Source organism: Rutilus rutilus (genome assembly GCF_951802725.1).
Source record: "Rutilus rutilus genome assembly, chromosome: 3".
Lineage (NCBI taxonomy): Eukaryota > Metazoa > Chordata > Actinopteri > Cypriniformes > Leuciscidae > Rutilus > Rutilus rutilus.
The window spans coordinates 35,735,718-35,747,673 of NC_140211.1; the positions used below are offsets into that span (position 1 = coordinate 35,735,718).

General features: G+C 36.9%; 1 protein-coding gene across 1 annotated transcript; it reads left to right on the forward strand.

The window, feature by feature from the left end:
- The first annotated feature begins 10,855 nt into the window (after positions 1 to 10,855).
- cart3 (cocaine- and amphetamine-regulated transcript 3) lies at positions 10,856 to 11,714 on the forward strand. The gene is made up of 3 exons (XM_084405241.1): positions 10,856 to 11,078; positions 11,184 to 11,267; positions 11,420 to 11,714. The coding sequence occupies exons 1-3, from the start codon at positions 10,917 to 10,919 to the stop codon at positions 11,525 to 11,527; spliced, it is 354 nt and encodes a 117-aa protein (XP_084261367.1). The 5' UTR covers positions 10,856 to 10,916; the 3' UTR covers positions 11,528 to 11,714.
- Positions 11,715 to 11,956: the final 242 nt, after the last annotated feature.

Sequence of the window (11,956 nt, forward strand, 5' to 3'; positions counted from 1 at the left end):
TATTTTTTTTATTTTTTCATCACTTTTATTATGACAGGAGCTTTAGTGTTGGAAAATATGTCTGTAATATTACTAAACTACCTGTGAGCTGCAAAAAAGGGATAATTACCAGACCTCAGCATCAATATTTCAATGCACAATTTCTTAGGTAAGTTACCAAGGGCTGTTTGATACAACGTGAAAATGACTCAAAAGTACATTCTTTGTTTCCTCAGATATGTGTGTATTGTTGCCACATAGAAGCCAACATCTATAATACATTGCATCAGCTAAAAGAAATGGGAGACCTAATAACACAACAGTTCAATGAAAATCACACAAGTTCTCATTGAATATCTTGTAAATAAAGCAGTTCTCATTTGCGTTTGGGTTCTTTACACACACACTACCTCACCAAAGTGAAAGGGTTTCAGCTGTGGTGTGCTAGTAGTGCCTGCTCTATTCTTTATTGAGAAAATACTAATACTAATTAAACATTTTTTCTTTGTTTTTATTATTTGGATAGGAAATGTTGAGTGGGAACTCTCAGCTAACTACAATTTAAACCCAATCCTCTTCACAGAATAAATATTAATATACACAGTAAAAACTGTGATGGGAAGATACCAGAATTCGTAAAATAAATAAGAATAAAAATATGTAATCAAATAAACTTTCAACAAGACAGTAATGAACATTAAAACATTCTGCAACAGATAACTAAAAATATTCTAGTTCTAGCACAGATATCCGCTGAATATGAAGATCAGAGCGGTAATTGGTTTCTGAGGGTGTCCGGCTCATTTGAGTCCTGCTGTGACAGATGCGGGATGACTGTCCACCCTCAGTAACACCTGCATTTGATCTTTTTCAGACAGTGTTTCTGACATGTGGAATGACGTGGACTGAAAGTTTTTCAAAGTATTTCACTTTTGTATTATGAAATGAATGGCATTATGAGAAAGTGTGCTCTCTTCCTTTTGAAGCCATTTTTTTGTCCTTGTTTCCTTTTCTCTACAGCTACATCTGCGATCACTGGTGAGGATTCGTCTCTGAATTATATCACTGACAGTGAAGAGATATTCTGTCCGATCATTCTGTTTAAAGCCATCAAATTACAGGTACAAGTACAGTGCATGTAAGGTGAATATAGTGTGTACTGCAAGTATATTATTGTATTGAATATTGTGTAGTATCGAATGTCTGTATATTCGGCAGTTGCATACTGTAAAAATACGCGTAGCTCAAATGCAAAAACCCAAAAGGTCAAAGAAAACTCTAAATGAAAAGCATTTTACGGTACACTCAAAAAAGTGCAAAAAAAAGAAGATCCTTGTTCTTTCACATCCTCTTCTTCCTTGTCTACCACCTCTTACTCTTCCTCCTCTTCCTCTCTGATTGTTTCCATCTATTGTTGTTATCAACAGTCAGTGCAGCTGTCACCTGTGCAATCTGAGCTGACTTGGAAACAAGTATGAACAATTTTGAGAAGAGAAGAGAAGAGAAGAGAAGAGAAGAGAAGAGAAGAGAAGAGAAGAGAAGAGAAGAGAAGAGAAGAGAAGAGAAGAGAAGAGAAGAGAAGAGAAGAGAAGAGAAGAGAAGAGAAGAGAAGCAATGGGTAGTGGAGATTCATTTGATTAAAGACTACCATCAATTTTTTTTTTTTAATAATGATGTTCACGGATATCATTTATAACAAATACTGCAATGTTCCACAAAAAAAGAATAGCCAATTTTGATTTTGTGGTGACCTTAAAGGGTTAGTTCACCCAAAAATGAACGTCTGTGCACGTCACCACGTATGACACACATGACCAGCGTCGGCCAATAGTGAGCCTACGTGGTGACGTGCAACACAGACGCGCTACGCTTAAACACTACGTGAAAAGACTCGAGGCCCAGAGAGAAGGAAATGAAAAGTGGAATAAAGTCGTTATTTTTGTTTGTTTTTGCGCACAAATGGTATTCTCGTCACTTTATAAACTTAAGATTGAGCCACTGGAGTCACTTGGACTATATTAACGATGTCTTTAATACATTTTCTGGGCCAGCAAGTTATAATGTCTTAGAAGCCTATGGAGGAGTGAGCCAGCTCTCAGATTTAATCAAAAATATCTTAATTTGTGTTCCGAAGATGAACGAAAGTCTTACGGGGTTGGAACAACATGAGGGTGAGTAATTACTGACAGAATTTTCATTTTTGGGTGAACTAACCCTTTAAGAGCATGTGGGTGTGTTAGAAGAATTGAACATTTTGTAGGCTAGTCACATTTTTCAATATATTGTTTCCCTTATTACTTAATTCAAGATAGGCTAAATAACGTTTAGTGAAGTAGTTTGTCCTCATAATGATATCAAAAACAACCATTGTTTTTTTTATTTTTTATAATTTGTTATTTTCATTGAACACTAGATGGCATTGTTTGTTTTATTATGAACACTGAGTTTACAATTACTTATTTTATACAGTAGGCATATAGTCCCTTTTACTAGGTCAGATTCATAATGTCTAAAATGCTCATCAATAATTTCAAAAACAAAGATATTACATCCTCCTTTATAAGCTAAGAACTTAATGAGATTTGGGTTGAGTAAAGTCATCCAGAATTTTAACCAATATGATATTAAATGAGTGGAAAAGCAAATACAGCTGAGATCTGATATCTGTCTCAGAATTCCATAAAACGTATAATTAAGAAATTGCAAATATCAGAAGCGAGACATTCCAGCAGGGAAGATAACACAGGCTTTGTCAGTCCTCAGTGCAAGGAAGCAGTTAGTGAGAGACTGAGTGAGTCATTAAGTCTGCAATAATCAGCTCACTTCTTTAATTATTTATGCTGTGTAATTACGTGGAGCTGGTGGAGGAGGCTGGCAAAATGAAGAAGCGCTTGTTTTTCAAATAAATGCTCATTGGATGATGGAAACTCAATTTACTGTCGGAAAGGACGTGTTGCTTTGTGTGACACTTGTGTGCAGGGTTAATGAACAGCTTGAGTCACTTCCAGAGATACGTGCAATCTATCTAAAGCTGCTCGGCTGACACTCATCATTCTGTCCTCTTTGTATCTTGCAGGTCATCTTCCCTCTCTGACGAGCCACCCAAACATGTCCTGTATTTCTTCTTGGCTGCTGCAGTGAAAATGACAGGAACTTTGCTTTCAGAAGAGGCCATTGAGGCTCGCTGGTTCTGTCTGAGAGAAAATCTTATGGACTGAACACGTTAAACATTAAACTACTCTTTTACTTAAAATATTTATTTATTAAAAAAAATACACAGCAGACTATAAGACAGACATTATGTAACTTCTCTCCATCCACAGAATTCGCTGGGTCTGAGAATCTGTTAATACATGTAATGCGAGGAAAAGCTATAAATTATATATTATGTATAATATATTCACTGCTCACCATATATACAGAATATATATATAAAACATTCATTATTGTCATAAATATTTTACATTATTGATTATAAAGATAATGTTAGTTAATGTTATTGTTTGTTGCATTGTTTGTTCATGTTAGTTCACAGTTCATTAACTAATGTTAACAGATACAGTTTTTGATTTTAAAAATGTATTTGTAAATGTAGAAATTAGCATTAACTCTTAAATAATGATTTAAATAATAAATAACTTGACATTTTTACCCAAAAATTCTATATGTGCCAGTAATTCTTTTAAAAGGTCCATACAAATATGTTCGTGATTGTAAAAGGTCTCTGACACAGCAGTTTTCTTGAAGAGAAGAATTCCTCTCTAAATATTTGCCGCAGAAGTCACCTAAAGTTCTTCCTTTGAATGAATTGCCTTATTACTGTCCTTTTCAGCCCGCTTTATTCTGTTATGTTGGCGTTAGCTTAAAGATGTGAAGCTTTTGTCTAAAAATGGATTTGAAGAGAGTGGGTGGAATGGAAGTAGAGTCGTTAAGCAATATTATAAAGCTTAACATCACGATAGCTATACAGTGCAATTAGGGAGATAAGAAACCCCTCGTCAGAATAAATAAAGCTTTGTAGGCAGGGCAGAGTTGAGACAGATTTTTCAGAGACCCCTAATTACCTCACAATGACGCACAACATCTCAGACCGTGGACCCCGGTATGTGCGGACTGCCTTTCTAACTATTTTGTGAATACATCACTGATGTTTTGGCCCCAAACAGAAAGGAGTGGATGTAGAAAAGCTTTCACTTTCTGTCTTTGAACTTAATTTAGGACGATTGGGTGGAACAAATCAAACCAATGCAGCATGCATGTGACAATGTCAGTTAAGAACAAACGTTTAAACAAGACAACTGTCAATCCCATTAAAGAAAATGATTCTTGTCCATGCTTCAAGGGCATCAGGAGTAGGGTTTAATTATTCATCAACTTAAACAGGAACATGAAAAAAATATCAAAAGACAGATGATTACATCTGCGAACAAGATCCCCTACCGAAACCCTCAGCAGGAACAGAATGTTGCGCAGTGTTATTTAAAGAAGCGTATTGTACCCTTTGCTTTGCTCTGTGTACTTTTTTCCCTTTAATCTTCTCCTTAGGTATGACAGGTCAAAGACAGACTTTGCAATCAAACAAGCTCGTTCCTATCTGCTCGTCCTTTTTGCCTCTTGTTTATCATTCTTTACCTCATCGAGACCCCGAAACACTCGAACTGCTCTTTTGCTTTGTGCTTGACCATCTCATCTGCTCTCTAGCCAGTGTTTATGATAGAGGTGAGATGGGTCCGCTCAGTACAAATAGGCTCAGCTTGCGTATTAATAACAGCTTTAGGGATTCTTGAGTATATGGCGGTGCTTTTCTTTGACAGATCTTGAGCGTGTCGTGTCTTGTAGGATACCCAGGACATTGATGGATGCATCTGTTAAGGAAGCACACTAACAGGCACATCTGCTGCTGTTATCTTAATGACTGATGCAATCAGTGGACTGGAGTGTGGCCGTCACTGACACATGAGATAATCTTTGCTGCACAATGAGGTGACCTGATTCTGTCTCTAGCCATGCTGACATCTAATATTGCCCACTGGCCACTTCGCAACTTGATTAACTGACTCGGGTCCCGTTTATCAGCTTCATTTTTTGTGTTTTAGGATCTAAAGGCTGTCTGAAGCATGTTTGGCTTGTGTTTTGGGTCTCGGAATTGATTCCCTCCCTCTGACATAATGGGGAGTCTGTTTTGTGCGTTGACAAATGAAGGTCTGGCGCTAACAAGGGACCTCTGGCTACTGGTAAAGTGTTGTAGCCCTCAGAGTAATTGACAGTTCAGACACAGCTCTTCCTCTCTCTGGGTTAGCGTGTCCCCCTGTTGCTATGCTGAAGCTCCTGAAACTACATGATTTCTTTGTTATCCTTTTTCATTTACATTTATGTATTTGACAGATATTTTTATCTAAAGCAACATTACATTCAAGGTACACATTTACATTTTTATCAGTTTTTTACAGTGGCCGAGTGAGCTCAATGCGCTGCAACTTAAGAAAACACATGCAAATAGAAAAAAACACTAGCAAATAAAGAAAACATCTTCATCAGTTTGACAACACATGTGCTTCAAATACTCACAACGCAACCAAATACAGAAATGCACTGCAAATACTCACATCGCAACCAAATACAGAAACAAGCTACAAATACTCACATCACAACCAAATACAGAAACAAGCTGCAAATACTCACATCACAACCAAATACAGAAACAAGCTGCAAATACTCACATCACAACCAAATACAGAAACGCATTGCAAATACTCACAATGCAACCAAATACAGAAACGCACTGCAAATACTCACAACGCAACTAAATATAGAAACAAGCTACAAATACTCACAATGCAACCAAATACAGAAACGCATTGCAAATACTCACAATGCAACCAAATACAGAAACGCGCTGCAAATACTCACAACACAACCAAGTACAGAAACGTGCTGCAAATACTCACATCGCAACCAAATACAGAAACAAGCTGCAAATACTCACATCGCAACCAAATACAGAAACAAGCTGCAAATACTCACAATGCAACCAAATACAGAAATGCACTGCAAATACTCACAACACAACCAAGTACAGAAACGTGCTGCAAATACTCACATCGCAACCAAATACAGAAACAAGCTGCAAATACTCACATCGCAACCAAATACAGAAACTCACTGCAAATACTCACATTGCAACCAAATACAGAAACGCACTGCAAATACTCACAACACAACCAAATACAGAAACTCACTGCAAATACTAACATTGCAACCAAATACAGAAACGCACTGCAAATACTCACAACGCAACTAAATATAGAAACAAGCTGAAAATACTCACAATGCAACTAAATATAGAAACAAGCTACAAATACTCACAATGCAACCAAATACAGAAACGCATTGCAAATACTCACAATGCAGCCAAATACAGAAACGTGCTGCAAATACTCACAACACAACCAAATACAGAAACTCACTGCAAATACTCACATTGCAACCAAATATAGAAACGAGCTGCAAATACTCACAACGCAACCAAATACAGAAACGCATTGCAAATACTCACAATGCAACCAAATACAGAAACGCGCTGCAGATACTCACAATGCAACCAAATACAGAAACGTGTTGCAAATACTCACAACGCAACCAAATACAGAAACGCACTGCAAATACTCACAACGCAACCAAATACAGAAACGCATTGCAAATACTCACAATGCAACCAAATACAGAAATGCACTGCAAATACTCACAACGAAACTAAATATAGAAACGAGCTGCAAATACTCACAATGCAACCAAATACAGAAACACGCTGCAGATACTCACATTGCAACCAAATACAGAAACGTGCTGCAAATACTCACAACGCAACCAAATACAGAAACGCACTGCAAATACTCACAACGCAACTAAATATAGAAACGAGCTGCAAATACTCACAATGAAACTAAATATAGAAACAAGCTACAAATACTCACAATGCAACCAAATACAGAAAAACGCTGCAAATACTCACAACCAACCAAAAACAGAAACACACTGCAAATACTCACAACGCAACCAAATACAGAAACGCACTGCAAATACTCACATCCCAACCAAATACAGAAACGCATCGCAAATACTCACAATGCAACCAAATACAGAAATGCACTACAAATACTCACAATGCAACCAAATACAGAAACGCACTGCAAATACTCACATCCCAACCAAATACAGAAACGCATCGCAAATACTCACAATGCAACCAAATACAGAAATGCACTACAAATACTCACAATGCAACCAAATACAGAAACGCACTGCAAATACTCACAACGCAACCAAATACAGAAATGCGCTGCAAATACTCACATCCCAACCAAATACAGAAACGCATTGCAAATACTCACAATGCAACCAAATACAGAAATGCACTGCAAATACTCACAACGCAACCAAATACAGAAACGTGCTGCAAATCGTGAAACGTGCTGCGTTGATCGTAGTTTTTGCTGTCCCTAGGAATCAAACCTGTGATCCTGTTTGAGCTACAACAAAGCTTTTATTAACCATGTTCAATGAAGCAATATCACAGAAGCAAGAATGCTGTTCAGAATATCATCACGGCTCTGACTGCCTTCAGTTCAACAAACAAGAGACAGTTTTTGCACTTGACCAAAAATGTTAATTTTTTCCTCAAATTCTCGCAATTTTGGGGCATATGTTCCTGAACGTGATGAATGATGGCATATGCTCAGCTTCAAATATCGCTCTGAAGCAGTATTAGCGATAGTGGGGATTTAGTGCAAAATATCCTCTATTAATGCACAGACTGATATTATTAGTGTATAATAACATTTTATTTTTATTTTTTTCATCTTAGATTGTTTTGTATATAACAACTGCTGATGACTGGCAGAATATCTTCAATAAATGAAAAAAGAGAGATATACTCCAGAATAAATTCTGTAAGTGATGGAAATATATTGAAAATCAAGAAAAATTAAAGGAATTTGGGATCCGATGTTCTGCTTTATATCAATGCTATGATAAATCAAAAGGAGTCAAAATCTTCATGGTGTGAAAATAAGACTCAAGTATGTCAGATGTTAATTTACTTTTAATTTTTTAACAATTGAGAGGCAATAAGGCTGTAATGCACTTAACTTGATCACCTGAAGGAAAAGAGAAATCACACACCCACACAAAATCAATTCCAAAGGTCTTTCCAGTAACTCGACTCTCTCAAGAGGATTCAGCCGGTAGAAAAAAGGTGAGAGGTCATCAACATGCCCGCCAAAGGAGATCACAAACATCTTTGAACCAAACAAATGAGCCAGGATCTCAGAATTCGGAGGAATACTTAGATAAGTCAGGAAGATAATGAATTCCTATCTCACCCACACAACACTCCTGCATCGTCTTTGAGATTTGCCTTCAAAGGACAAAACCCATCTTCCTCTTTGCTGCATATAAACAACCTCCTTCAGTAGCTTAGGAAGGTTTTCTATAGTCCAATAATCTTAATGGGAACTTTAAGGTGAGAGTTTATTATTAAAAGATGTCAGGCTTTCTTTGTTGTATAGGCTGTTTGGCAGAAGATATGTAATTTCCTCAACTTAAATCGGAGACAAACCCTATTAGAGGGTGGCGAACCTTCACCACATTGAAAGATTACAGCAAACTACCATTTGAAAACTGTCAAGTCAAACTGTGTATGAAGTCTGCATGGACAACAGCAAAACTTATGCACAAGTTACTGCAACTGACAGTGTGTATTTTAAGTTATATTCCTCTCAGCCATTCTCACACTTGTTCTGGATTTGACACCCTATGGCAATCCTGTCCTATCTGGTAATCATCTCTTCAAAAATGGTCTACACTGTTTTGACAGGAACGACACCCTCAGGACCTTATTTTAGCAGTGTGGAGAAATTTTATGCAAATAATGACCGTGAAAAGTGAAACATTTTGCTGGTGTTAAACCACTGACATGCGTGCTTATGCGTATGAACTATCTGCCTGCACAAAATTGAATATTTTTTCTCGGAAGGAAATTAAAATAGAGCTCATTTGACGTGAGTGGTGAGCAAAACTACCCCGACAGTGGTCGTATTAATAAACAGGTAACCGTGCAGAAGGACAAGTTTCTGACAGGCAATAATACATGTAGTAATTGGAATGATATGACTCATGCAGCCCACAGAGCAGTCAGACGGACCCGGTTTGATTCCTGCCTCTAACCGACAAAAGATCCTCATGAAGCAACTGAGACCGGATCAAAGTGAGGCTTGGCTTTGCATTAATCAGCAGGAAACAACAAAACAACACTTTCTGTGCCTAGAATAGGATTAATCAACAAAAAATTACAAAAAATCTTCTATGGTGAATTTTTTGGCCAGAGAAAATAACTTACTTCTTTCTTGTGTGCATTTAAGAAAAATAGCATTAAGAAAGGAGGACCATTCAGTTTCTCTTTGTCCTGGTCTTTTGCAGGTTTTCTTTCTGGCAAGCTATTGATGTTCCTTTTGGACGTTCAATAAAGACTGTGCATGCTGCTTCACAAAAAGCAGACAAACTAGAGATGAATGCAAGTAGGACAGCTGGTATGGAGGAACACTTAAGCTTCATCATCTTTGTGTATATTTTTCCATTACTAAAAATAAGTATTATGGTCATGCTAAACTAGTGTGGGATGACAATAATGTTGTTATATAACATATCATTTGAATATATTTAAAAAGAGGACCATTTTATATTTACATTACAAAAACAGTGGGTTGAGGGCATATAGGGGAGAGCGGGGCAGGTTGTCACATAGGGATTTATGAGATTAGTGGTTTTGCATGTTGGTTTCTATTAGTTATACGAATTTAACTTTTTACATATTAATATTTTTTTGTAATAAGTGAATACAATAAAACCACCTTAGGATATGCTGAAAGGTTGAAATATGTTCTCAGGACAACAGTATTTTCATACCAGGTTGGGTAAATAGTCACATGGTTTAAATATCACATTTAGCTGTTTTTGTTCCAAAACCTGATTAAATCTTAAACTTTGGTTCTAAAGCACTCTGGCCACTTTTCAGATGGCCAGGATGTGAGACCAGAAAACCAGCTAAGAATGGTTTAATTTTTGAGCTATTTCATAATTTGGTAAAACTTTAGTTTAGGGTCCAAATCTCACTATTAACTAGTTGCTTATTATATTACTAGCATATTGGCTGTTTATTAGTACTTATAAAGCACATATTAATGCCTTATTCTTCATGACCATTCTACATCCCTTAATCCTACGCAATTCCTAAATTTAACCAGCATTTCTAAACTAATTATAGCAGTAATTAGGAGTTTTGAGGAAAAAGTCATAGTTAATAGTTAGGCCTAATCTTAAGTGTGAATCATAATTTTACCAGTAAATTTTACCATTGTGGTAATTACCATAATTGTACCATTGTGGTTTAAACATGCTTAAAAAAGTCAACGTGTTAAATGAACTGTATCTTCTTCCTGTGCAATGATGGTGGAAATACTTTAAACGTTTTTTTTTGTTTTTTTTTAGATATGTGGCTATACAGAAAGTGATTTCAGAAATAAACAGTGACACCTTGTCCCGTTTCAAAAAATCAGTTTCATACCGGTATTTTAACATAGCCAAACACTATATGAAAAAGCAGAATCATATACAATAATAATATGCAAAACAGTTACCAGCCTAAATCCCCTTCAGGCGTAGTTCTGTCTTGTTTTGGACATAAACTCGGGAGCTTTACGCAATGAGTCATCGTCTGCGTCCTTTTTACGCATGGGCAAAAATCAATGTGTAAGGTGGAGCAAAAAAGGGACCGATGTGAGTGGTGTGTCACTGGAGCAGATATAAGGTGATTGGACCGCGGGAAGCGAGTGTTCACTTGAATCGCAGTGCAGAGGACGCGTTCAATCTTGGCTGTGACCATGGAGAGCTCCAAACTCTGGACGACAGCGATGGCATGCGCTGTGCTGCTTTCCTGCATTCAAGGTGCTGAAATGGACTTTGACAACGAATCTGACTTAGAAACGAGAGCTTTGAGGGAGTTTTACCCAAAGGACCCGAATCTGACCAACGAAAAGCAGCTCGTAAGTATTGCGTAATTCTCTTCGCGTATAGAAAACAAATGTTTCTCCCTTCTCAAAAAGCAATTTAATGACACTTACTTTTGATTGATTAATTACTGTTCACAGCTGGGGGCTTTGCATGACGTTCTGGAGAAACTGCAGAGTAAACGCATCTCACTTTGGGAAAAGAAGTTTGGACGCGTTCCTACAGTGAGTAGCACAACACAGAATTTTATAACACTTTATTTCCATAATAATAGAACGGATTTTGTCTAGATTCAAATCACACATTTACTATCTACCTTTATTCACAAAACGCTGACAGTGAGTTATCTAACACTTACGATTTGCTTTCACATCAGTGCGACGTTGGAGAGCAATGCGCCATCAGAAAAGGCTCAAGAATCGGCAAAATGTGTGACTGTCCACGTGGAGCGTTTTGCAATTACTTTTTGCTGAAGTGTTTGTAAAGACAAAGGTGGATTGTGAGTTGGAAATATACACATGGTATTACAGATATTTATACATTATGTGATTTCTATTTTTATGATTATGAAGCGCTATGAGAAAAACAGATGTATCTGAAAGATTGTTTAATTATTTGCTGCTCTTGATGTGTAACTAAACCTGAATAAATTGTGTGGACTTTTGTTTTCTAAGGCAGTCTGTGTGTTTCCTCTAGTATAATAAAGATATTTTGTTGTGGCATATAAATTAAATTGACACCTGACTTACTCCTCAATACACATGACAAAACATTATGCACTGTCAGAAAAATCAACTTACTAAAATAATGAAAGTTTTTGCCCTGAAGTAAAATCAAAAGTGGCAACCTGGAGTAAAAGTCAACTGCACTTTTTACAGATGAAGAAAAATCGAGTTGAATTTTTCTCAAAATG